The following is a 25,308-nucleotide window of genomic DNA, read 5'->3' on the forward strand; positions in this document are numbered from 1 at the left end:
TATATCTGTGTGTTCACGTCTTTGATTTATCCCGATTTAAAACTTTTTGCAATAATGAATTTGATGCTTTCTTCATTTACCATTTTCCATTTTTAAAGGTCACTTTTAAAAAGATAACTATAGTCTTTAACAAATGATGTTTAAATAAAGACATCAATGAAAACTGTTTTATTACAAAATTTAATATGAGAAGTAATAAAATAACAATCACTGTTTACTGTAAAAAATATAAGGAATTTAACTTTTCGACGTAATTCAAAAACATACTCTGTTGACAATATGTTTGAGTGATATTATGCATGGTTTTTTCCAGATCCATCCTTAAGCAAGAGCATAGTAAACAGTTACACGTAGTATAATAAAAAATAATAGTTATTACAGTTAAACAAAAATGCTAAGCTTCTGCACAAGTTCAAGTAACATTAGTCTTAATTCAAAAGTAAAACCATGTGCCACAGATTAATTCACAGTAAAAAATCTCTCTCCCCTCTCTCTCTCTCTCTCTCATATGTAAATAACCCTCATATCAACATCAAATTATTCCTGTTATTAAAACAGTTTAACAACAACATCTGAAGTGCTACTGGAATGAAATGATGAGTTTTCATACAAACATCTCTCCTTTATATCTTGTGTTTAATGTTTATATCATTCAAACATCTTACTGGGCACCTTTCATTCTAAGCTTGAGTATACGAAACACAAACATCTCAAAGGAGACATTCTGCTATATACTGTCATAGGCGGAAGACTCTTGTCTGCAGCAGCTGAAGGTGAAGATCATTCCATCCTACAAAAGTTCAAAGTGTGAGTTATACATGACGTACAGTAATATTCATTATTCAGTTTATGTTGAATGAAGAGGAAGAGAGTTCAACATTTCAGCATTACTACAGACAACTCACGGCTATAAGCACGGGGAGGTCTATCCAGAACGCAGAGTGGGGTATCAGATCCTGTCCCTTGTGTCCTCTCGTGAAGTTACAGGCACACCCAAAGATACAGTAGATGCTGATGCTCACAAAAAATCTGAGGAGAAATGTTCTTTATTATAACCAAAGGTTTATCAACTCTCAGAGAGAGAGAGAGAGAGTGTGAAAGTGTGTGAGAGAGATATAAGACATGGGAAGACAATTGAATAGGAGGAGTCTGTATACTCACATAATTATCAGGACAGTCCCTGCACTCAGGCTGGTGTCAAAAGTCGCGGGAGGGACCAGATTTATGCATGCCCCATCATACTCTGCTGATATCTTGTACTGTTATGACAAATTTAAATTTACCAGGTACATGTATTAGCATTGTCGAGTTATACACTGAGGCAGCTTTTATAGTGTACATATAATGTTTTACTTTGAAACCAATTTATACATAAAATAATATCTTTGATGGTAACTACCAAGTTAGATAATCCAACTTTTATCAAGTTATTTTACAAAATGTAAATTTAATTAGTTTATTGGTTTGCTGACCTGGCATTTAAGGGTAGTGTTCGAGCAAGAAAGATTAGACATTAGATTGGCTATCTTTGGAATGGTTGCTCCTGCAGTATTTGGCTTCCACACAGCTTGTAGATTACATGTCAACTCCACAACAGTTGTCAAATTATATGTGATGTTGCTGGTAGTATATGAAACCGAGTCCAACGTTGCAACTATTTTGTCACCTAAAAACAAATTTTACAATTTGGAAACAAATTTTCATTGTAAATACCAAGAAATTATACCATCAATTGTTTCCCCATTGAACTAGTTATTATAATTTGCCATAAATCACTTATTTCAGGACTATAAAATACTAGCAAAATATTTATTACATGCAGTATTAAATATAAGTAGATTAATTTTTCTATGAACATAGGGAAACAAAATATTGAGCGAAATGGAAGTAGATGGATTAACTTATAAACTAACCTAACTAACTGACCAATGACCAATTTTTTTTTTTTATTTTTTTTTTGGGACATTTTAGATACCTTTTGCAGCATGGGAGAATGGGTCCTGTGTGTAATTGCCAATTGAGAATACCGCGGTGTCGTTTTTTCCTGTAAAATTGGATGCCTGCACACAAGCACTTGACGATCCACTGCATATTGTAGGTATCTTATTGCAAAACGACAACGTAATTTTACAGGTAACTTTGATGTTTGGTCCAGCAAGACAGCTCTGGTTTACACCTGCATAGGTCCATGTTCTGTAAAAAAAATATATATAATAATTATGTATATTGAAAGCGGAGTAACTCGTATAACTTTACGCGACTTTACGTCGCACCCACACTGTATCACGTGATTTACCATACAACAACAACATTCATGGAGGACATTCGACAAGAGCTTACTGTTCTATAAATAGAGATGTAAACGGACTTACTGAGAGGTAATTACACTTCCAATTACAGAGCCCAAAAATGATATTTCAAAATATTGCATGTAAATTGCTGAAAGAGCCATTTTCAACCGATATGGATCCACGTATACCCCGAATATGGTACGGGAATATAGCCTGTTATAAATATCCTATTATCACATGTTTTGACTGAATATTTCTTATGTTTCATGGATATAATTATGCAAAATTCGCTAATTCGTCTTAAAACATAGCTGAGGTAGGGGTTTTATAAGAGAGAAGACGATTAGGGCCTACCAGAAACATTTTCCGGGGTTGTTATTTTTTCTTTACCATGTTTACCATACCGTACCCTGTAGATAGAGGTGTAACATTATATCCTAGAGGTCCGCTGCATGTCAGGTCTGCCCCGATTGCTGCACTTAGATTAACGAGGAAACAATAAAGAAAAGTCCAGTGGGTATATTTGCTGATAAAACCAGGAGATTTCATATTGAACCTTGGCATGTGACAAATCCCGTGACTCGCTTCAAATGAAAAATGGAGTCATAATATGGCGGGAAATTTCAAATGTGTTCTTTTAAAAAGAATGTGCTTTAGACTTAAGGTATGGTTCATTTAATCAAATATCTCTCTGTTACCTGTGGCAGCCAGAACACATAATTTACCGTAAAAGCAGAATTTTCAAGAATCATTTGGTATTAAGGTATACGTTTACTCAGAATGAAAATAAATTCCACTGATGATAATGAATAACCATCTATTGTGTGTTAAGATTGGCTGTTCGTTCGCTCTTAAACGCGTTCGCCCTTGACGCCGTTCGCTCTAGATTTCGTTCGCCCTAGGTCTGTTCGCTCTTGACGCCATTCGCACTGTGTCTGTTTGCCTTAATTTTATGTAGGATTAATTAATTTATATATTTTTGTGTATTCTGGTCAATTTAACCTTTGTGAAAGATACATACATAATTAATAAAAACATTACCGCCCTTTCTACTTCTACATAATAATCACCATGGTTGACAGTAGTTTAATACAGTTACATGTTCCATTTCCGTATATATCTCATTTAGAGATCAAAGGATTGTGTTAAATATGTAAATTCTTTTAAAGATAGAGTAGGTGATAATCATCTGCTAAGATTCTGAATGAGCCAATTAAAGTCTCAAATTCTTTAATTGTTTAAAAACACCAAGCGAATCATTATAAAAACAAGAAGACGGTTATCGACAATGTACGGCAATAAAATCTTGCAATTAACGTATACCAATTACGTCATTTTTGATGAAGGAAAAACATATTTTATACGAATAATTAATAAAAGTTAAAAGTTTTAAGTTAAAAGTAAATGAAATAACTTATAATATTGTTTATTTATAAATAAGGAGCGTACAAGGTTTAAGGTGAACAATTATTTGGGCGAACGATAATTAGAGCGAAGGGACCTAGAGCAAACGGACTAAGGCGAACATGTGGATACGGCGAACGCACCAAATACCGTGTGTTAAAGAAATATCATGGTAGTGCTATTTTTCACTTTAAAAAAACTAGGTCAATGACCTACTTTTTGAGATAATGGCCATTGAATATTTTTTGAAAATTTAAGAAAAGTCCCTAAAAATTTTACACTTCGATTGAAATTTTCTTAATTGTTAAAATAATACAAATTGCTAAATTCTTTTAAAAATGAAGTACAGTTTATGAAGTGCAGTGACACTAAACAGACACGAAACATTAAGTTTTCATTCACAATTTTTATGAATATTCCAGTCCGAATTTCCTCTATCAGTTTTCAAATTCCTTCCCTTTTTTGATTCAATTTTACAAAAAACTGAATGATGATAATACCAAAACATTTATAGCTTTAAACTAGGTATATTGACCTTACTCTACGGGCATAAAAGTTATATGAGGTCAATGATCAAAATTTTGAGATACATGTATAGTGTCTTTTATCATTTTAAAGCATTTTTCAATATTTTTGTTGTGTGTGCCATTCAAATATCTAAACGAAAAAGTGCGATAAAACCAACAGAAAATATCCAAAATTATGTTGACTAACATAAAATCTTAACTTTGAATATTACAGTACTACCAAAAATATTTTAGTGAAAACAAAATCTGAAAATTTTAGTCCGAATTTCCTCTGTTTTGCTATAAGTCCAACTTTGTTTGAGCCTAATTCCATAATATAGTAAAAATATCAAATGGTTTGTCAATAATAATTCATTTCATTAACACTTTTAGTGTTTAGAACAAATTTTACTCATGACATTTAACTTTATACCAATCTGAATTTGAGAACTCAAACCCTGATCAGTAAACAACGTCCTTAAACTTGTTTTTATTGAACGCACAATTTTTTATGAAAACTGGGATTGGATATTAAAAATTCATATAAATAGGCAACTTCCTGTCACATTGGTCAATGATTAAATTGTCACCATCAATTACTTTTATCACAATTATGAATTCCAACAGAGGGGATGTATTTTCATACTTAGATGAGAGGGGATCGCAAACCATGTCAGTACATGTGAAAAGAAAAATGAGTTTTGATAGTGTCCTATCAATGAATGTGTGTACCCTACACGTTTTAGTAAATGAGAACCCATTGGTTTGCTAATTGCTACCAGTTATTCTCTCTGTTGGTCTTGGTTTGCGTATTTTTGCAAGTCAATTAGTGTTTCCCAAACACTATCGTACTATAGTCTTCCCCAAGTTATTGCTTCCATCACTTTTTGATGATTTTTAATAAAAATACACATATCTGTGAAAGAAATGCTGTTGAAATCGATAAAAGGGAAAATATCCAAGATATCTTCATTGACAAATTATATTTTTCACCCGTAAAAGTTCACAGGGACGAAAACAAAATTCTTACGGAGATTTATAATGGAAATATTTACATCTTTTCTCCATTTGGAAGTACGTCTCGGGACACCTCGCACAATTTTTCAACGTTATCATCCGGGCTTATTAATGGCTGATGCAATTCAGAATCCCCCGTAGACTTTCAATTTTGGGATGTGCATTAAAACCTGAAGTGGTAGAGGGGGCGTTTTCAAAACAGATAATCTGGACATTTTTCATATTAGTGGATTAAGGTAGTTTGAATTCAAAGGTATTTATGATTATCGAAATATCAAGCGAAAATTGGTGGAAGCAAAAACTCGGGACAGAGTATAGTGAAAATGTTGTTTGCAATGATAGATATATATTGTGGGAATAATATTTACGTGTACCTTTTAAATAAAATAAATATCATAAATATATACATGGCATGATTGGGACATCCTGCATCTTTTATAATACATCAGTCTTTATGAATTTTAAAGAAAAATGTAACAGTCCCTCTTGTCTCACAAAATCTGTTGAAGCACACATGGTTTGATGTATATAGTCATATGACATGATATGAGGATATAGATATTAAAGAATTGATTTTCAAGGTACATTATGTAGCTGGTTGATTATCTTCAGAATTATTCATAACCACATGTAGTCAACAGAGCTTTGATAATTTAAAAATCCATACAATTACAGTTTGGACTTTGTACACATACACTTCATGTACTTGAAAAATACTTGAAAAATACTCGACAGTATTTGAACTTTGGTCCAATGAACTACAGATATTGCATCACATTCATTCAACATCATTCATTGTTTGTGCAATTATTTTGCTTGATTTATTTATAGATCTGTTTATTCAAAGTAGAAAGACCCTATAAATCCACCATAGTCTTATTATACATGTATAACAAACAGTGCAGGGTGATTTAATACATATGAAATTCTGATTGGCTTGAGGAAATTGATTTACATAGGTCTCCAAGTGTTGTGAGTATATGTACATGATGTATATATTGAAATCTACAATCCATTTCTTTTTCAGTATTTATAACGATGATATCTGTTAAAATTCATGTGATTATAATACATATTACATTACTAGACTTGTGTCAGATAGAGGAAGTTGTGTTAATGAACAGGACAGACACCATCATACATTGACATGCAGTATGCCTGGAAGATATGCGTCTTTTTAAAAAAAGGAAAACATTCATACTGTATGTCAAACATTGGATAGGTTTGGCTTGTGAGTACATAATCTTGTACAAGAGAAAAGCAGTATTGTCCAGACTTTTATAAACTGAATTTGTGAGATTATCATAAACTGAGTTAGTGTACTATAGGTAGTGTTTATTTACATGTAAATGTACCGTTGTTACCGCTCATTGGAGCACAACATTGGCCTGGATAAGATATACCGGTATGTCTGGTACTAGTTTATAAATGTTTTTAAGGTAGGCATATTGTGCCTGCATTTCTTTGATGTGTGGACAAACAGGAATTTACAGTATCTTAACTTCAGAATCAATATTTGATCAATGTATAAAAGGATAAAAAATGTAATCTAATGTTTAGATTGTTATTTATAAACTAGTACATGTACTTCTAAGAGAATCTGTTGGTTTCAGGAGAGTGTCTGCATATTATGGAGGAATAATCCATGTAGATTTAATAAATATATTATTTTTAATATTAAAGAAATTTACAGTAGAATAATATTTTTGATTTTAAAGATATTTACAGTAGAATAAGATGCATAAAATGTTATAACTTAGATATTAAGATATTGAAATATATCATGATTGGTAGATAGATATATATAAATATATATAATATAGCAAATAACAAAAATTGTCTATGTCCTGAATGATTTCCTTGTGTATGTCTTTATATTGTTTTGAAATAATTTTCAAGACTTGCCTCAAAAGCGATAAACCATAAATAAAATAATATTGAAGTAGGATTGGTCAGGCACTTGTTCTGTCATTTAATGATTTAGGTCATTGGGATAGAGAACATTTAAATTTGACTGCATATTGTCTCTGTAACGTTGTTCCTGTCAAAACAAACATGTCAGACCGAGACGGTGACCCAAATTTTGTGTTTCCATGTTCAGTGACTTCTGAATAATATTTGATTAAAAGGACTTGGCTAATTTGTTTTTCATAACATATATATTGTTTATTTGTATTACATAGTACAGGTATGTATAGATTCATCATACATGTTACTTATAGGATGAACTATGATATCCTAAATATCAGATGTAAATACATGGTATATGAACAGATCAGGTTAAAATGGCTAGATACTGCTGTTCACATTATATGGTTGTTCCAAGTATGTTTCAGAAGTGCATGTATCTAGGTGTCTCTTTGTAATAACACATTGTGGTATTCATCATCATTAGCAGATATTCTTCTGACTAGTCAAATTTTTTACAACAGTTATAAAAATAATTAATGTATACTTCCATTTTGACATTTACAGAGTGTTAGATTCAGCTGTAATATTTGTAGATAAAGAAAAATCTGCTGACATAGCATCCTTGTAAAAATTATGTAATCTATTCCAGTAATATATAGAAAATTATTCAGTCTTATTTGGAAAGTATAACCTTGGCCATTCGTATGTTTCAGAGTTTGAGACAGGGACACCAGCATGTTTAAAGTTGCAGCCAAGTTTGTCCATGTGACCAATGATGGGGTGAGGGTGGCCCGGCGAGCGGTGGGGACCTACACGCGGTACGCCTACTTCTCCCTCACCGACAGGAAGGGGAGACAACATGGAGAGGGCTCGCTGAAGAACATCAGGCCCTACGAACCCAAGTATGACTTGGAGTATGATTCTCCCGAGGACTACCTCCTCTCACAGGTTAGAGAAATCAGTGTATTTAAGCTGTTCTGCTGTTTAATTCTATTAGCAATATTCAAGGTATCTTAGAAAACTTTGTTTAATATGTACTGGTAATTAAAATCTTTTTTTTTTTTAGAGTTTCTTGTAATTATGAATCTTTTTGCAATATGATCTTCAACCTATGTGGAAAATAATGGATTTTTTTTTAATGCTTGACCAAAAGCACTATATATTAAGATGATTAAATTTCAATGTCAGACTACCAATTTTTGCATTAGAATTGAATATAAATTGTAACTATGAACTTGTAAAGCTGTGATAAAACATTCTTGCTTTAACCAATGTTGCATTTAAAATACATCAATTTACAGTAAAAGCCACAAAAAATGTTTCATTTCTCAGGCCCTGCTGCATCAGGTTAAATTATTTGCCTCTGATTATTTTTTTTTTTGCCATATTGTAAATTAAATATCTCAATTTTAAGTTGAAATAAGATATTAAACTAGTCCTTATTGTGAACCTTGCAATAAAAATAAAATACACGGCAGCTGTATAAAATTTTTAAATTTCTGGTTGAGATTCAAAAGATTAATTTTTTTAGCTTGAAAAACAAGTACATGTATTCACCAGCTGACATTTTTTTTTTCATCAGTGGAGCACCAACCCCTGGCCCTACTTATACTACCGGGTACTGATGGCGTGTTATTTCGTCTTCATGGTATTCTACACAGCCATCGTAGGGACACTGAAAGCCAAAATGCTGATCATGCTTACTTACTGGTCATTCTACATCCTGACCGCTTGCCAGATTCTCAGGGCCATCAACGTATGGCACTACATCCAACTCAAGAACCGCAATCATGGTCAGTTGTCATTTATGTTGGCAAGATAATCATCAAAGTGCAATAAGTTGTTAAATCCTTATTTGGTTTGGTATTTAAACATTAATGTTGCAATGTTATGTGATGAAAAATTGAAAGAATACCAATGTATAATTTTAAAGAAGTACATGTACTACGTAATTCATTAATGAAAAAAGAGAGAGAATAGCAGCTTATAAGGAATTTACATTACAAATTCTGATTTACAGATATTCAGGAAAAGTTGAAAGGAAGTCGTAGAATCAAATGTCAGTGGCTGTTGTATAACCTAAGTGCAGGGTCTGCTCCTATAGTAACCTTCTTGTTCTGGACTATCGCTTATGATGGTAGGTAGATTTGAATGCAGTCTTAACTGATGAATACTTTGATTAATTTTTATGCTAATGATAATTTTTATTCATTAATTTTTATGCTAATGATAATTTTAATTCATAACAAACATTTCATTCGTAACACAGTAAGTTTGATGTATTTACAATACATACGATTGAATATGACATGCATATGTTTCATCAAATAAAACATCCAATTGCTTAATGCAAGGTTAGATCTGATATCCTCTCTATTGATGATATCTTGAAAAATAGGTCTTTATGACGTCCCATGTATCAAGAATTTTTTAATTTATTTTTTCTTATTTATATCGCAAAAAAATAAGAACACACAGTTGAATTTCAGCATATGTAGTACTGTTCATAACTGGTTCAGTATTTTAAAAAAACTGTAAAATTGAAAAAAAGACCAAATAACAATTAAAACATATTAACTGTACTTAATTGTTGCTAAATTTGCAACACAAAACCCCCTCCCCCTCCACACACACAATAAACAGTGTACAACTCTGTTGATGTTGCAGGTTCTGGGGTGACCTTTATCAATTGCTCAACACATGGTGCTAATGCTGCAGCTGTCTTCCTGGATCTGTGGATCACTCGGATGCCAATGCGGATGTTGCACATGGTCCATGGTGTGGCGTTTGGATTGGTTTATAGTGCCTTCTCCGTCTGCTACTGGTACCTCGGAGGGACCAATCAATATGGAGAACCATTTATATACAAAGTGCTCAACTATGGAGAATCCCCACTTAAAGCAGTCTATTACATCGTAGCTATTAGTTTTATAGTAGCCCCAGTTATACACAGCATGTTCTTCTTGCTATATAGGTTAAGGGTATTTTTGCATCGATTTCTGAAAGTGATGGATAAACGACATAAATGTGATGCAGATATTAAGGAGAATTAGATGTAGTTTGTATTTCTTTCTGGTCAATTTATGCGTACTGATTTGCCAGTCAATACTTTTTTGTTTAAGTTTGATGTTTGTATTTATATATATATATTAGTAATTGAACATGGAATGTTGTATACAGTAAGAATTTTTTTTCCTGTGGCAGGTTAGTCTACATTCGCTAAATCAATATTGTTATGATTATTCAGGGTAAAGAGTTTGAGGCTTTACATTGTCTTTACAGAAATTGGTGCCATATTGTAAATTTAATTGAGATTATTAGAATTGTGATCTTTAACAGAAAATGTATGAAAATGAATGAGTTTAGAAAAAAATTAATGCCATGTAGTTAAATTTGATTTTAAAAATTAAAGGACCAAATACTCCACTTCCATATGATCCAAAACTCTCAACAAATGTTGAGAATGACTAGTTTTATTTTACATAATTCACATTCCAATTGATATTTCAATCTTACAGTGTAGTAAAGCAGGATCAGCCATTGACATTTTCTTTGGTATTTATAGCACAGTATCACAACTTCCAACATTCTGCAGATTTTTTGTGAAATCACATTTGCATGGTGATTGGGTAAAACATGTACATGCATTTAACAAAAGCCTGCTCATAATTTGAATTCCTTGTTTTACTATTTCTAAATTCATATAGCATGTGTCTGATATTTTGATGTTTGATTTATTTGTTATATTTTTTTTGTAAGGAACAGATGTGGTGATAATATTATGTAGGCCTACAGTAATTTTGTGATTTTGAAATGATTTACAAAAAATGCTTTATATTTAAGATCATTATTTTCCAAATTATTCAGGTTTATGACGTTTTATTTAATATTGTGTCATAATAATTATATATAGAAAGAATCTTAATTACACAATGTGTTAAAATTTTTGTGAGGAAAGATAATCTCTGTCTTTTTGTTTCTTTTGATATTTGCATGATTGGTTTGGAAAGTAAAGATTAAACCAGTGTAACTTTAAGATACATGTACACTGATATTTTAATAGTCATATTTTTTTTCATGTTGTTATTTTCTGATGTAAACCTATAGGGCATTGTGTTACAGCATTTGTTAGTTATTTGAGTTACTCCTGGTAACTATGGTAATACATGTAGTTTTTAATTACTGGGGGTAATCTCATTGTGCATCTTGTAATTCATTTAACATTGACATTTTTAAGTAGTTTTCCCTTTGCTATATATACTGAAATGATAACTCAGAGAAGTCAGAAGAATTTATTACAGAACAAACAGAATTTTTTCAGAGGGAATTCAATTTATATGAATTCAGTACATGCTTGAAAGTCAATTGCTTTATTGATTACTGGTACATAACATGTATATTGATTAGTCCTGGAATATTTTACTGGACATTCAGCTTTTTTTGCATTGATTATGACATTAATTATTACATGTCTAATGGTTAAAGACTAGAGTTGACTTTTAATGTTATGTTTTTTGGTAACATAATGTGTACATGTTTTCGAAGTCACTTAACAATGACAGGATTTTTTGTTTTCTTGTGTAAATTGATTATTAGGTAATGAATTTCAATTCATGGATTTACAGTTTTGAATTGATTTCAAATTCACTTCAATAAAAAAAATGCAGTCTATTTGTTTATTTATTTTTATTTGTGAATGTTGAATATATCACTAAAGAAACACTGTGAAAAGATTTCAATAAGATCATCTTATAAAGCAAAAGATATTTTTGGGGGGGAAAATTTAAAAGGGGGATTCTTTTAAGATTAAGAAGTTACACCACGTTGCCTGAAAAGTAAATCGATCCACCACGTCTTCGACAAATCATACAGAGTTATCTACCCATTTGTTTATGCGGACAACAAGTTAACGGTGTAAAGTTGAATTTCATTGGCTGTTGGATTTGTGTTCCTTGTTCTGATTGGTTCATCATTGTGTGATGGCGGACGTGTTCATTCTAGAATAGTACAGTTGTTGTTGTCATACAAAAAAAGAAGTGTAAAAACTAAGATAAGATGCCGTTAGCTGTCAGAGATTACACATGGGAAGAAACGGAGAAAATGCTGTTTCTCACTGTCCCTTTGAAAGGAGTTAAGGCAAACAAAGTGGATATTTTGTCATCAGAGGACTACATCAAGGTACACATGCGGATGTTCAACATCATAATGATTATGATATTCTTTGGACCATGTGTTATATTTGGGGATTAAGTTGATCCCAACTATCATCAAAATAGATGTGTTCTCGTCAATATCATAATGATACGCAGATCCAGAGAAATCTTCCCGTGGATGGTGGGGGGGGGGGGGGGGGGGGGTTTACAGGGAAGGGGTTTCGGTAATGTGAATTCAGGGACATGTATTTTAGTATATACACCCATAGTAAATATGATATATTTGAATATATTTTTAATATATTTGAATTTTCTGGTGGTGGGGGGGGGGGGGGGGTTGGGGTTGGGTTAATCTCCGGACTCCCCATATTCCCCCTTGATATGCGCATTTAATGTGTACCGGCATTCTTTTTTTTTCTTTTTAGGTAAGCTATCCACCCTATTTCTTTGAATGCTTTTTACGTGAAAGCGTTGATGACATCTCAAGCACAGCCCAAATTGGAAATGGGGCAGTTGTGTTTAAACTTCTCAAAAAGGAAACCCAGCTTTGGAACGAGTTACACCATGATAGATCAGGTAGGAATCATTTACTATTTGAATTTTAATGTATATGATTTTGTTTAAATGTATTGTTAATGCTCCATAATCTTTCACAACAATAAACCTACAAAACTACGTAATTAATCGCTGTGAAGAGTTCTTGGTTAGGATATATGATGACTTCCACCTTCACAGATTCTTTGTTTGTGCTTCTTAACATTAATAATGACTGTACTCATTTTTGTGTATTATTACCTGTATGTTTGATACTGATGCACAGTGTTATGAAGAGTGTTTCAAGATTCTGTGAAGGCTGAAGGAAGTACCCTGTGAAGTCCAAATATCCTAGAAAAGCTCAATGTTGTTAAGAGAATAGAGGCTCATTATGTACGGAATCTTCTCTATGAGAGAGATTCTTTCTTACAAACTACAAAATTTGAACTTTTTAACACAATCCTCATAAGAAAATAGTTCAACCTAATTTGATGTCATATAAATAATGTTTAAAGCTGCAGTTTTTATCCAAATAGTCTTGAATTTTAAATGGGATATTTTTTAGATGATAAGGAATTTACAAAACAAAAGAGAGATGAAGCGATCACAAGAAACCAGGAGAGAGCTGAACTGTCTGCCAAAGAGAAGGCTGAGAAAAAGCAAGAGCGAGAAAAATATGCCATGAATGAAATGATGCGGGTAAGGAATTTAATGATAAAAATAATGCATATTAATGTTAGGAGTGTTTTCAACCTTAATTATAGGGAGGGTGCAAGATATTTTATTTTATTCAAACTTCACAAGACGTACAGCCCCTTTTGAAATACTTAAATCCACTAAAAATGTAAATAAACTAACTGTCCCTAGCTTGTGCATATTTAAAAGATACATCAAGAAAATTTTTACTATTGAACGTCCAGTTGATAAATATGAAAATTGTTGATAAAAATGAAATGATAGATGGTAAACTTCTGTAGTTTGGTCACAGATTCAAAGACACATTAATTGTGTAAGATATTTAACTTGATTTCAGTCACTTTTACACCCATGCAGATGTAATTATTTTGGGTAATTTTCTAAAAACAGCTAGAACAAGAGGAGAGAGACAGAATTGCAAATATAAAAGAATCAGAAAAGAGGAAAGCAATGGAAGAACTAGAAATATGGAAAGAGCAGCAGAGAGAAGCCGCTGAACTGGTGAAAGTTTTGTACATATTTACTTAAGGAGGTTGGCACCTGAAATAATAGTAATGTCAATCATCCGAAAACCACTTATAATATAAAGATGGGGACCTAAAATGTTCATTTATTTTATTTGTGACCCATTTCACATGCCATTTTTTTAAAATATAGGGCCCCAAACAGAAATGATAATTTTCCTGAAATTTTTGTTAAAATTTGACCTAGAAATTGATAATTTGAAGAAATCAAACAAATATTTATAGTTTGAACTATTATTTAGTTATGATTTTAATACAGTATGAAGTTGAACACATGTAGTGACTATAAAAGGAAAATCTAAGTAAAAGTTTAAAAATTCTTGCTTTACTGGTGGCCACAAAGGACAGTACATAATGAACACAACAATAGATGTTAGAAAATTTTGGTGTAATCAAATTATAATGCAAATAAAAAAAATTATAGTAATGTCATCTTTCCAAAATTTTGCATACAAATAGACATACATTTAATGTCTCATTTAAAAGTAAAATAAGTAGGGGTAACATCTAAAAAAAATTTAGATATAGCATGAAATAAGCCAATTTTAGGCCAAAATTTGAGTTAATTTTTTCTTAACTTCTATGAAATATAAGCTAAATATGCCAAAATATATCGATAACTAGTCAGTTATGAAAATTGTTCATTTCCTTCTTGAAAACCTTCCGCCACGAAATATAGTCCCTCACTTCACTCTGTAAAAATGTAATTTTTTAAAAAACAATTTTATTCAATATAGTTTATTTGGCATTGTAAAATATAAATATACTACTAGAATTAATATGTGATGCAGAATTTTCAGACTAGAAGTGACCCAAAATGGCTACACAAAACCTAAGGAGCGAACCTCTTTAAGTTTGAGTCCAAAGTTAATCAATTAATTAAGATTAATAAATGTATACACATGTACCTCCATATTACATATGTAATGAATGTTTTAATAAAACCCAAATATTTTATCAAATACATATATTAATAGGAGAAAAACAGGATTTTGGAAGAGGAACGAGCAAAAGAATCTGCTCTTAAGGAGGAGATGAGGAAAGAAAAGAAACGGAGAGGTATGTTGTTACTTGTAAAAAGATGCTGTAACAGTTTCTAGCTTATTAATTGTAGAAAATTGTTTATTTTCCTATTGATAAAAGTTATTTTACTGTGACCCAAAGATTTACCGTAAGAACTAAGTTGTGCCTAATATCCGTCCAGGGAGCTAATCGGATAACAAGATTTGTACAGGTATTGCAATGAGATTAAAACCATCTTCATTCTTACAGTACATAGTCATCATGTGTAAGGTAAGGAGAAAATGGGGAGTGGTTAGACTGCAGGCCTTGTTGTCCTGTCTCTGCAGGTCAACCCAGGGCTCTTTGTCATCTCCCAGGTCTCTACTCTAGATCTTCTTTTTTGGTGATTTCAGGTAAAAACATATTTGAAGAAGCCAGCAATGGAATACCCACACGAGATGTAGGTAGAATTGAAATAAAATTCACACCACGAGTGTTCCCAACACCTGTTCGAGAGTCACAAACACACCTTGAAGAAGAGGTAAATGATGTATTGTTTTGAAATGAAAACTTTTGTTAAAGATAGAAATGGTAAAAAGTGAACATGTCCAAGAACAGTGATGAAATGATAGCTAGCTTGAAATTTTTTTATTTTTTCAACTAACGATATATAAATGTCAAGTTTTTTAGAAGAATTTCACTGTAATAAGTGTATTTTAAAAAATATTATTAAACATTAATTATTATTAAAAATGGTCTTTATAATTCATTTCTATACCGATTTCTTTTGTATACATAGTGGTTGAAAAAGCAAGCAGAGGCTAGAAGAATTACAGAAATTGAAGACAAAGACTTAACAGAGGAGGAGAAAGATCCCATTTATCTCAGAGACAAAGGAGTGTATGTATTGTTATATGCAGGTCATTAACATGGCAACTCTGAATAGTTACGTGTATTAAGGCATTAGTACACAAAGTTGTTTTTTTTTTAACGTAATTTAAAAATTATAAAAAATAACCCCGCAAAGAGAGAATTGTTATCCCAATACAAGTTTTTTTCCCCAATAAAAAAAACATATTGTGATTGTTTACTCACATGCCTCTTTTATATATTTCAGTTCTTTTTTCAAGTCTGGAAACTACCCAGCAGCAGTGAATGCCTTTACAACTGCTCTTCGTTTTAATCCAAAGATGCCATCGTATCCTTTCTTAAACAGTCATTTATTTTGTAGGCAATACCTTGCTCTTATAAATACAGAATATATACAGGTCTGAAAAATTTATTCTTAAAACACTATTTAAACAAAACTTTTGTTGAACACTTAAGTTTGCTTAACCTTTGATAGATTATATTCAAACAGAGCTGCCTGCCATTTAAAAACTAGGAATTTCTTCAAGTGCATCGAAGACTGCTCCAAAGTAAGTATACAATCACATTTCCCTGGTGAACATTTATTTTATTGCAAATTTTAACAAAGTGTTTCTTTTCCATTTTTAAGAAGATTAGCATCACAATAAAACTGATTTTGACAGAATTGTAACAAAGATTACATGTATTTGATACATTCTCATTTTTTCCATCAATCTTTTTTATCAGGCCATGGACCTATTAAGTCCCCCTGTTCCACAGAATGCAGACAGCAGGTGTAAGGCACTTATTCGTCGAGGCACCGCTTTTTGTGAACTGGAGATGTATGTAGAGGGTAAGTGTGAAACTTTTCATTTTGATGGTCAAAGCTACAGACATTTTTTAAAGCTTATCAGTTCTTAAAGTTTCTCCAACATGAATGTTATTTTTGTTTATCCATATTGTTTCCTCAATGATTTATGGAAACATATTGTAATAGTAATACTAGGCAAATTAAGCTTGAATACAGCATTTGAATACATATTTTTTTTGAAATTGGCCTCATTTTATTTTCCCCAATCAAGCATGTGAATGACATTGTAAACTTAAGGCAAGGCCTAAAAAAACATTTTCATAATGTTCATGAAATCATTTGTTTTTTTGGATGTGTAATCAAATAACTTTCAGATTGCTTTTGAAGGTTAAGTGACAATAAATTACATAATTACTTGTTGAATGTTTACCATTATGAACTGCATCACTTACATTGTACATGTAAATTTGAATGAAGTACAAGAAAAAAGTGCTTATTTGAACGAAAAACCTATTCCTATTTTACAGGATTGCAAGATTACGAGGCAGCTTTAAAAATTGATCCAAACAACAAACAAGTTCGAGAAGATGCAGAAAAAATGAGAAAAATAATTCAGTCTAGTTCAGAAAGCTGATGAAAACGTTTCTTGTTCACTCTAACTGAAACAGATGGCAGCCATCTTGATGCCTAGAAATCCAGTGACTGTGACTCTACAATACAGTCTATTTTGACATTAAACAGGGGGAAGTGATTTCTCTCCAAGTTGTGATAGCAATCTGAATCATGCTGATGATGTGGAAATGTAATTGTTGCAACTTTAAAAAGTTACTATTTATTACTTGTGTTTTATTTCCGTATGAGAAGAACTGCAATGCAAAACATTTGTTTCAAATTCTATTTATTTTATACATAATAAATGTAAAATAAATGAGTAATATAGTTTTAATTGTTTATTTTGTTGGCAAATTTTCAAAAAAATAAGCCAAAATTATCACAAAATTGATACCTCATTACATTTTCCAGGAAAGTACCGCCATATATGTGGCAGGTTTGAACTATTTATTTTGATATACTGATAAACTGCACTGGGTAAAACTAAATAAGATTGAATTTGGCCGAGCAAGGCGTCTTTGACTGAACTTCCACGGCTATCATGTGAAGTTCCGTGTCTCCAAATACGTACTGCACCGCAACATGGTGATCGTCTGCTGAGGGTGCTGGCACTTTCACATCGAGTACACCCAGCTTTTGGCAGCCCTCGTCAGTAACATACATGGGTGACTCGTCTTCTGTGTAGTAAATGATGACGGGCATGGAGTCCTGGAACGGTCGCGTGGTGGTGTAGGCTTCCACCACTTTGTGATTTACGGGAACCTCTGATCCAGCTTTTAAAAAGGGAGAGAAGACGTCTGCACAATGGGGCTTTCCTTTGATCATGATTTTTTTGTCTTTTTTGTGGATGGACTCGTCAAAATCTGGCGTGATTCGCACTCCGTAGGAAAATCTCATAATTCTGGAAGATATAGAGTCCGGTTGGTGTCCAAATATGACGGCTCCCTTCAGCACTGCTAGGCCAGCCTCCTCTGGAATGATCATTCGCTTGTCGGGGAAAGCTTTCTTGACCGCTTCTTGTATGAGACTGCATTCTGAAAACCCCCCGACTAATAAAAGTTTGGACACATCTTTTGCTTCTGGTTTTTCCAAGATGTTTTTAATGTGTTGTACGATCTCTTCGATGGTGTTTCCAAACAAACTTTTGAAGTAGGAGGCTTTTATCCGCAATTTATCAGCAAACCCTACTATGTCATCTCCCAAAGTCGATTCTTGTAAAACATCTTCCAACTTCTGATCATGATACTCAATACAAAGTTCGTTCAACGCCACATACGGGATTGTAAAGTTGACCTTAGAATCATCCGCAATGCCTGATTTAACCACTCTCTTCGTCGATTCAAACTCTTTCATTAAATCCATATACGCATATGTTTTCTTTTTCTGAAGCTTAAATAACATAGGCCCACCAAATATTCTAATCAGACTGGCATAGAATTTCTTGTCGACGGATGTGCCCCCACACGCGCCACCGCTTGCCTTGAAAAGCTCCTTTAATTTGTTACCTTTTAATTTTTCGTGCACAGTTATATCTGCAGTTCCACCTACAGCGCAAAGAGACATAATCACGCATAAAGAAAAAATATTAAAAAAGAGCTCGCATACCCCACGTTTCCCATTTACTTGACAATAATGCAGGGTACGCATTAAACACATAAAATAATTTAATAAAGAAAGAAGACTCTAAAAAATAATAACATCAAAACGTACAGCAAATACGCAGATACTTTTGTCTAAAACAAAAACATTATAAGTGCAAAAGTGCTAAAATTCCAGGTAAAAAAATGGAACCGAGATGTCCTGGTAATATGCACACCCACACAATGAGTCCCAATTCCCTACAATACATGTATTTTAGGAAATTCTGAACAGCGGTAACAAACTTCCTAACTTATATGAATTTTGTGTGGTTACTGTTACGTACCTCCCAAATCTATCACCATGTATTTAGTGCCGGGTTCAGAGACATCAAACCCTTTTGAGGCCCCGACAAGTTTTTTCAGAGGAAGGTGTTGGCAGAACAGGGAGGCGGCTTCCGGTTCCAAAGCGATCCGCAACATCTTGTCTGACAAACCCCCCTATAAAATCAATAAGTACTGTAAATTAGTATTAGCAAACAAGCCAATACAATGTTTTAATAAACGCATATTCTATTACAGTTGAGGCATATAGTTTTATGAATAAAAAATGGATGGTGTTAGTAACTTAACATACCAGTATAGCTGCTTCCCTCATAAACTGTTTGGCTGAGTCTGACCATATAGCAGGGACCGTAAGGACCCATTTTATTTCACCAGACTTTACATCTATGCCTTGTTTCTCTAAAGTTGCCTCTAAATCGTCTTTGAGCGCTTTTATTGAGAGTGAAAAAACTTGAATTGCCGGGAATTTGTTCTTCAAAATGTCTTCTAGCAACATACTTTTATTCAATTCCTAAAGAACGATCAAGATATCAAACAAGATAAACAGTCCCTTTGAATACCATTAATTATTCTTAAAATAGCCATTATCTTGAAATCTCTAAAATATACATTTCCTTTGTCGGAGAAAGATGATTTTTTACTGTGAAAGCTATAACATATTTTATAAAGTTTAATCAGAGCACAGTAACACAATGCATCTGTTCTTGGTCGTTATTATTTTCAATTTGACAGAAAATACATGGTCATTATTGACTTTGATTTAGGATCCGCAGCATCGTCAGAAGAGGAGATAAATTGTAAAACGCATGTTTGTTAGGTCCCTTTTTTTTTTTTTTTTTACAGAGACCTCATATCTTTGGTAAAGATTTTTAAAAAAAATTAAGTAAATAAATAAAATTACATCTCCTACCAAAATTTTATTACGATCTTTGAAGATGTCTACAGCTGAAATTCTACTAGATAAAGTGTTTCCTTTTACAAAAGAGAGCAAGATGAGCATCAAGGAAAGGAAAAATTCATGTCCCGAGTTTTGATGCAAACTCCGAGTTTTATTGCTCACATTGTGAAAACAAGTAAAATGTGCTGTATACTTCTGGGTATCTAGCACTAGTTTATCACCAGTTTGTATCATGTAGTCATGCATGGATTTAGTTCAATCAATTTTTAAAGTTACAAAACTTCGGGATAATCTAATGTAGTACCAATTTCAAAAAGTACATGTATTTTGTTTTTAATCCCTGACATTTGCCTGTACCCTGCTCATTGCGTAAAAGCTAAATGTCTCTTCGGATCAACAAAAAATAAGAGTTCAATCAATCTTTTAAGAACATGAATGGTCAATATCTGTTGCATGCATGGTATCTTCGAATGCAAAATAATCAATGCAAATCTGGATTGGTTTAAATTATAAAGGTATTACATACTAATAAAGCCAACCAAATCATTTTCCATGAGTACAGATTGCTCTCATTTTTTTTAATTGTGACAGTATTTTCACCAATGCTTGGTGAAATGTATTCAAATTTTGGGATTTCCTCATGACATTGAATGCGTTGTTTTCTATGGGTTTTATTTTCGAAGAATAAAGAATATCCTTTAGAAATAACATGATGATAAAGGTGTCAATGGAATGCATTTTATATTTCCTAGGTATTCATTAAAACAGATGATACGATTTATTGAATAGATCGAGCAATATATCGAATGAACAATCAAGTATCTTATCTATGCAGTAATTTCTTACAAAATTTTGTAGGTAGATTGTTTAAATTGTAAGACCTATTTTCTGGTCTTGTATAAAAGAGCCTGGTTGAGAAATTTTACTTGCAGTAAGTTATTCAATTTATGGACTTATTCTGTTGTGTTATTATTAAAAAAAGTTATGGGGAGGGGTTGGTTGAATATATTTGATGGAAATAATATTTTTTTTAAATTTACATGAATAGCGATTTTTCAGTTTTAACATGATGAAGTTCAATAGTGGTGTTTGTTGTATTTCAGTGGATGAATAATATAGATTTAACAATGATACTATGTCATCTATGTGAGCTTTAAAAAGATTCAGAAACAAATTGTTTTTAATGGAAAAGATATACCTGATATTTTATCAATAAATTAAGTTTATTTAACTTCTATTCATTAAATATTTAAGTCATATCAAAGTGAACCACCAAGATACATGATACACCCCTGATGAAGCTACACTAAATTGAGGTCGCTATAATTTCATTTGCTTATGCATTAATATTCAAAAAATTCTTCTTTTAGAATATATTTGAAAATACAGGTACGATAAATATCGAGTAAAATGCATACTAAAGTTGTTGTAAAAACATAATTCACAACGTGTTTTTTACCCAATTATAAAATGTGTGCAAAACAGGAATGCCGTCATTTGATATTAATTAAAATCCACTGTTCGAGGTGTGGAACGTGTCATTTATTTTGTTCATAAATAAGTAAATGAAAAGTATTAACAAAATAAATTATGACAAGCATTAAAAAAGAAAGCTTAATCTTGTTTATATTGAACCTCCAGAAAGGAAACTTAAGACAAACACCCAGAAATTACAAATAAAAACAAGGCAGGGGACTTTTTTTACGACAAAAAACTATGATTTCTGTATCTTGATTGAAAATTTAATTACTGTCTTAACATTTTAATTGTAATAGAAAAAAAGTTGACAATTTTCAGCTCAAATCGCGACCATGTCACTTTAAAGGCATCTTGTTTAAATACATCTTTCACAAATGTTTTTAGATCTTACCGTATTGTTATGCAAACTCATCTTAAATCTCTCAAAATAAAGGTAGTTATTCTGGGTTCCGTCAAGGACGATGTTGGTATACTGAAGTTCAGCATCATAACCAAATGCTATGAATTTCCCCGTCTTATCCAGTAGTAGAGTGGTTGGCGTCTTAAGTGAATTGTAATATTTTTGATTTGAAGTGCACGGTTGGATGGCACTGATTTTTAATGGATCTTTCTCAAAGTCTGAACGTTTTGAGAACGCGTACCCCGAGTAAGTAGTTCCAAAGTCGATGGCAACGACCATCATATGTTTCCCAGCCATCTACAATTGACACACACACAGAAAAAATTGATTAACTCTGGAACCGTACACAAAAAGGGAAGACATTACAATTGGTTAGGTGTCCAACAGAATTCAAGTTTTCGATTACTGTTTAGCTGGATCGTCTAGCTACACATGTATACGTTGGTTTTGGCAGGGAACGATACATTAGGTATGTTGTAAGTAGGTATCGTGCATATCATTAGTCCAAACACTTGCGACCTTTCACTGTGTTTCATGATACATTTGAATTAAAAGTGAGAGTTTTCTTGTCTAAAGTTTCAGATTTTGACAGCTTCCCATTGAATATCGGCAATCTGAGATTTCAAAGGACAAGCAATTACAGTAAAATGTACATGCAATGCACCTTTGTAACAGGTGTGTATATATATATATATATATATATATATATATATATATATATATATATATATATATATATATATATATATATATATATATAAAACACTGTGCCGGTGCCAACGTGGCATTTTTGCTCCGTCTAAGCTGCATATATCGAAAAATTCAAATATGCCACATGGTACATCATTGCTTAAAGAGTTTACAACCACCTTTGTTATCATCGTAACTTACCTACAGGTGAGATATTTACATTTCAAAAATAAATTCCTAAAGGAAAATAATTTTTCCCATAGGAAAAACAATAGTCCTACAGGAAATTTGTAATTTACTATCGGAATACAAGAACTTTCTGTAGGAATTTTAATTCCGACAGGATTTGATGGAATCCGATAGTTAGTTTCCTATAGGAAAACTGCCTGTCTGAATCAAATTCCCACAGGAAATACCATTCTCCTACAGGAAATATAATTACTCTAGGATTTTTTAAAAATGCTATAGGATTGTCAGTATTTCCTGTAGAAAAATCATTTCTCCGATGGTAATTATCATTTTCTTATGGGATATAAACTTTTGAAGGTAAACATTTCACCTGTCTGGTGAAACACACTAAAAACAAAAGTGATTATATACTTTCTAGACAGTGGTAATGTATGTATGAATTTTCCGAAACTGCCTGTTAAGCGGGTGCAAAAATGCCACCTTGGCACTGGTATAATTATCCGGCTCGGTGTTATATATCAGGAACAAGGAATCATTATTTGAGTATTATGAGGTGATAATTTCGGTCGGGGCGTGATCAAATCCAATAAAGCCCGAAGGGCTTTATGATAGATTTGATCACACCCCGACCGAAATTATCATCTCATAATATTCAAAGAATGATTCCTTATTACTAAAATTTATTTAATTTTGAGCCATTGTACGATTTAATATTTAAATATAAATAAGCAAACCCCGCTGGCGCCCCAAGTTGACGTTATGGGTTATATAGTACAAAATCGATACGTAGTGTTATCACAGGCAAAGGCACTGGAAAACGAAATTTATGAAACAAGAAACTTGCTTGGTGTACCATTTGGAAATATTTAAAGATCCAGTCACTTTGAAAACGTTGTTCAAAATGTACTTAAACAGTATTATGTCAAAAACAAAACCAACCAAAAAAAAAACAAACAACAAACAAATCAAAACAAAACGAAAGTAGCTCGAACAAAGAGGAATCAAACATTGAGTAGATAGTAAACTTGCTTGAAGTTTGAAAAGACGAGATAAGAATTAAATAATTCACATACCTTGACCCCCTTTCACAGGTAGCCCAGGAAAAAAGTAGTCATCAAATAGGAAGGTTGGTCTGTATCTTCCCGGTCATGTTCCGAGAATAGTACGCTAGAGCAGGTCGATAGACTTAAAGTCTGCACCGCTTATCTTGCAAAAAGGCTCACTGAATCTATATACTGGCTATTTAAATCAATATTCTAATCAGAAACTACACTGCAGGTATGGTTTGATGTTTGGAACAAGACATAATAAATGCATTGTGGGACACCAAGGGCAAATTTTTGCTTTGTACGTAATATCAATAAAATATTAAGTTACTTTAATTAACTTTTACAAACTTAAAGAATTGCAGATATCGAAACAAACAAAACAAAACAAAATGAAAAAAGAAAAAAACCCCGAACGAAACAAACAAACAAACAAAACAAATACAAACACAAAAAGGCACTTAAATATTATTTTCGGTCATACTTATTAATATTATATAATAAATACTAGTACTTAATAATTAAAACAACTGACTAAATTTTGAATGATAAATGTTTTTCTAATAATCTTTCGATATAAAAGTGTGACGCCTTTTATTCGGAAATAATATCTGTATAGACTTTGTATACTTAAATGATAAACATCTATTGTCGCTCCTTAAGCCATACATCCTATACTGGCTATAGAAACAAGAACACTTTATTCATCATATGCAGATGTTACGTCAAACTGTTGCACACTGAAATTCCATTTTGATGGTAACACATTCATGAAAGTGGCATCATACACAAGTACGTGGAAAAAATCAGAGAGCTAAGTGACACACAAAAGGTCCCAAAATTTGTGTTAAACGTTGGATGAACAATGCTAGAATGATAAAAAAAAAATAACATTTACATGTATTAAAAAATCTACAAAGTTCTGTTCATACGGTCATGAAGCAGTTCAAGATTTTTTGGCTGACAAAAAACATTAGGAAGGTGGAATAACATAGTTGTAAAAATAAAACTGTGGTTGAAAGTATCTCGTATCTAAAAAAAAATGGCAAAAGGGCACAAATGATTTGATGTCCATCCCCATGGATCTTTTGGATTTCTATGGAAATATTGCAGAATCCAGACGAATTAAAAATAGTAGCAAATCAAGTTGGGGATTTGCAGGAGATGACATTGTGATCTCGACAGTTCACAAGGTGAGAATGAGAACGATTCCAAGATCATTTTAGCAAAGTCCACCCAACAACCATTCATATGTCAAGGAACGGACAGTTTTATTTTAATAGGATGCCTATAAACTTTTTTTTGCAAACATTAATGCTTATTCAATTCTTTATTTATTGATAATTGATAAAGAAGGAACAAGTGGTGCGCGAA

The 25,308-nt window shown here is 32.4% G+C and overlaps 4 protein-coding genes across 5 annotated transcripts; 2 read left to right on the top strand and 2 right to left on the bottom strand.

Moving 5' to 3' along the window:
* Window positions 1-153: 153 nt before the first annotated feature.
* LOC128179045 (uncharacterized) lies at window positions 154-2,897 on the bottom strand. The gene is made up of 6 exons (XM_052846528.1): window positions 2,701-2,897; window positions 1,976-2,193; window positions 1,473-1,666; window positions 1,162-1,259; window positions 906-1,029; window positions 154-790 (listed from the first exon to the last, which is right to left on the bottom strand). Exons 1-6 carry the CDS (start codon window positions 2,853-2,855, stop codon window positions 728-730), a joined length of 852 nt encoding a protein of 283 aa, XP_052702488.1. The 5' UTR covers window positions 2,856-2,897; the 3' UTR covers window positions 154-727.
* Window positions 2,251-11,800, top strand: LOC128179044 (protein rolling stone-like). 2 transcript variants are annotated; one of them, XM_052846526.1, is made up of 5 exons: window positions 2,251-2,378; window positions 7,843-8,077; window positions 8,712-8,922; window positions 9,150-9,266; window positions 9,797-11,800. In XM_052846526.1, exons 2-5 carry the CDS (start codon window positions 7,865-7,867, stop codon window positions 10,180-10,182), a joined length of 927 nt encoding a protein of 308 aa, XP_052702486.1. In that variant the 5' UTR covers window positions 2,251-2,378; window positions 7,843-7,864; the 3' UTR covers window positions 10,183-11,800. The 2 variants fall into 2 exon arrangements, with proteins under 2 accessions (XP_052702486.1, XP_052702487.1); XM_052846527.1 differs by lacking the exon at window positions 2,251-2,378 and adding an exon at window positions 7,177-7,406.
* Window positions 11,801-12,090: 290 nt separating this feature from the next.
* On the top strand, window positions 12,091-17,644 carry LOC128179037 (dynein axonemal assembly factor 4-like). Its single transcript, XM_052846513.1, has 11 exons — window positions 12,091-12,307; window positions 12,708-12,858; window positions 13,382-13,515; window positions 13,903-14,013; window positions 15,014-15,095; window positions 15,452-15,579; window positions 15,838-15,938; window positions 16,156-16,236; window positions 16,384-16,456; window positions 16,635-16,740; window positions 17,226-17,644. The coding sequence occupies exons 1-11, from the start codon at window positions 12,185-12,187 to the stop codon at window positions 17,330-17,332; spliced, it is 1,197 nt and encodes a 398-aa protein (XP_052702473.1). The 5' UTR covers window positions 12,091-12,184; the 3' UTR covers window positions 17,333-17,644.
* LOC128179035 (heat shock 70 kDa protein 12A-like) lies at window positions 17,580-24,119 on the bottom strand. Its single transcript, XM_052846510.1, has 5 exons — window positions 23,962-24,119; window positions 22,001-22,306; window positions 19,525-19,743; window positions 19,235-19,388; window positions 17,580-18,854 (listed from the first exon to the last, which is right to left on the bottom strand). The coding sequence occupies exons 2-5, from the start codon at window positions 22,304-22,306 to the stop codon at window positions 17,794-17,796; spliced, it is 1,740 nt and encodes a 579-aa protein (XP_052702470.1). The 5' UTR covers window positions 23,962-24,119; the 3' UTR covers window positions 17,580-17,793.
* Between the last annotated feature and the right edge of the window lie 1,189 nt (window positions 24,120-25,308).

The sequence above is a fragment of the Crassostrea angulata genome, chromosome 3 (assembly GCF_025612915.1).
Source record: "Crassostrea angulata isolate pt1a10 chromosome 3, ASM2561291v2, whole genome shotgun sequence".
Lineage (NCBI taxonomy): Eukaryota > Metazoa > Mollusca > Bivalvia > Ostreida > Ostreidae > Magallana > Magallana angulata.

Excerpts from the sequence above, each read along its gene's own strand:
- LOC128179037 (XM_052846513.1), top strand. The coding sequence starts at position 12,185 with ATGCCGTTAGCTGTCAGAGATTACACATGGGAAGAAACGGAGAAAATG. Across the intron at positions 13,516-13,902 it reads CCATGAATGAAATGATGCGG|CTAGAACAAGAGGAGAGAGA; the intron begins GTAAGGAATTTA and ends TTCTAAAAACAG. Across the intron at positions 16,457-16,634 it reads GCATCGAAGACTGCTCCAAA|GCCATGGACCTATTAAGTCC; the intron begins GTAAGTATACAA and ends CTTTTTTATCAG.
- LOC128179045 (XM_052846528.1), bottom strand. The coding sequence starts at position 2,855 with ATGCCAAGGTTCAATATGAAATCTCCTGGTTTTATCAGCAAATATACC. Across the intron at positions 2,194-2,700 it reads GTTACACCTCTATCTACAGG|AACATGGACCTATGCAGGTG; the intron begins GTACGGTATGGT and ends TTTTTTTTACAG. Across the intron at positions 1,667-1,975 it reads ATTCTCCCATGCTGCAAAAG|GTGACAAAATAGTTGCAACG; the intron begins GTATCTAAAATG and ends ATTTGTTTTTAG.
- LOC128179044 (XM_052846526.1), top strand. The coding sequence starts at position 7,865 with ATGTTTAAAGTTGCAGCCAAGTTTGTCCATGTGACCAATGATGGGGTG. Across the intron at positions 8,078-8,711 it reads AGGACTACCTCCTCTCACAG|TGGAGCACCAACCCCTGGCC; the intron begins GTTAGAGAAATC and ends TTTTTTCATCAG. Across the intron at positions 9,267-9,796 it reads CTGGACTATCGCTTATGATG|GTTCTGGGGTGACCTTTATC; the intron begins GTAGGTAGATTT and ends TTGATGTTGCAG.
- LOC128179035 (XM_052846510.1), bottom strand. The coding sequence starts at position 22,306 with ATGGCTGGGAAACATATGATGGTCGTTGCCATCGACTTTGGAACTACT. Across the intron at positions 19,389-19,524 it reads TGAGGGAAGCAGCTATACTG|GGGGGTTTGTCAGACAAGAT; the intron begins GTATGTTAAGTT and ends TTGATTTTATAG. Across the intron at positions 18,855-19,234 it reads CATGGTGATAGATTTGGGAG|GTGGAACTGCAGATATAACT; the intron begins GTACGTAACAGT and ends TTTGCGCTGTAG.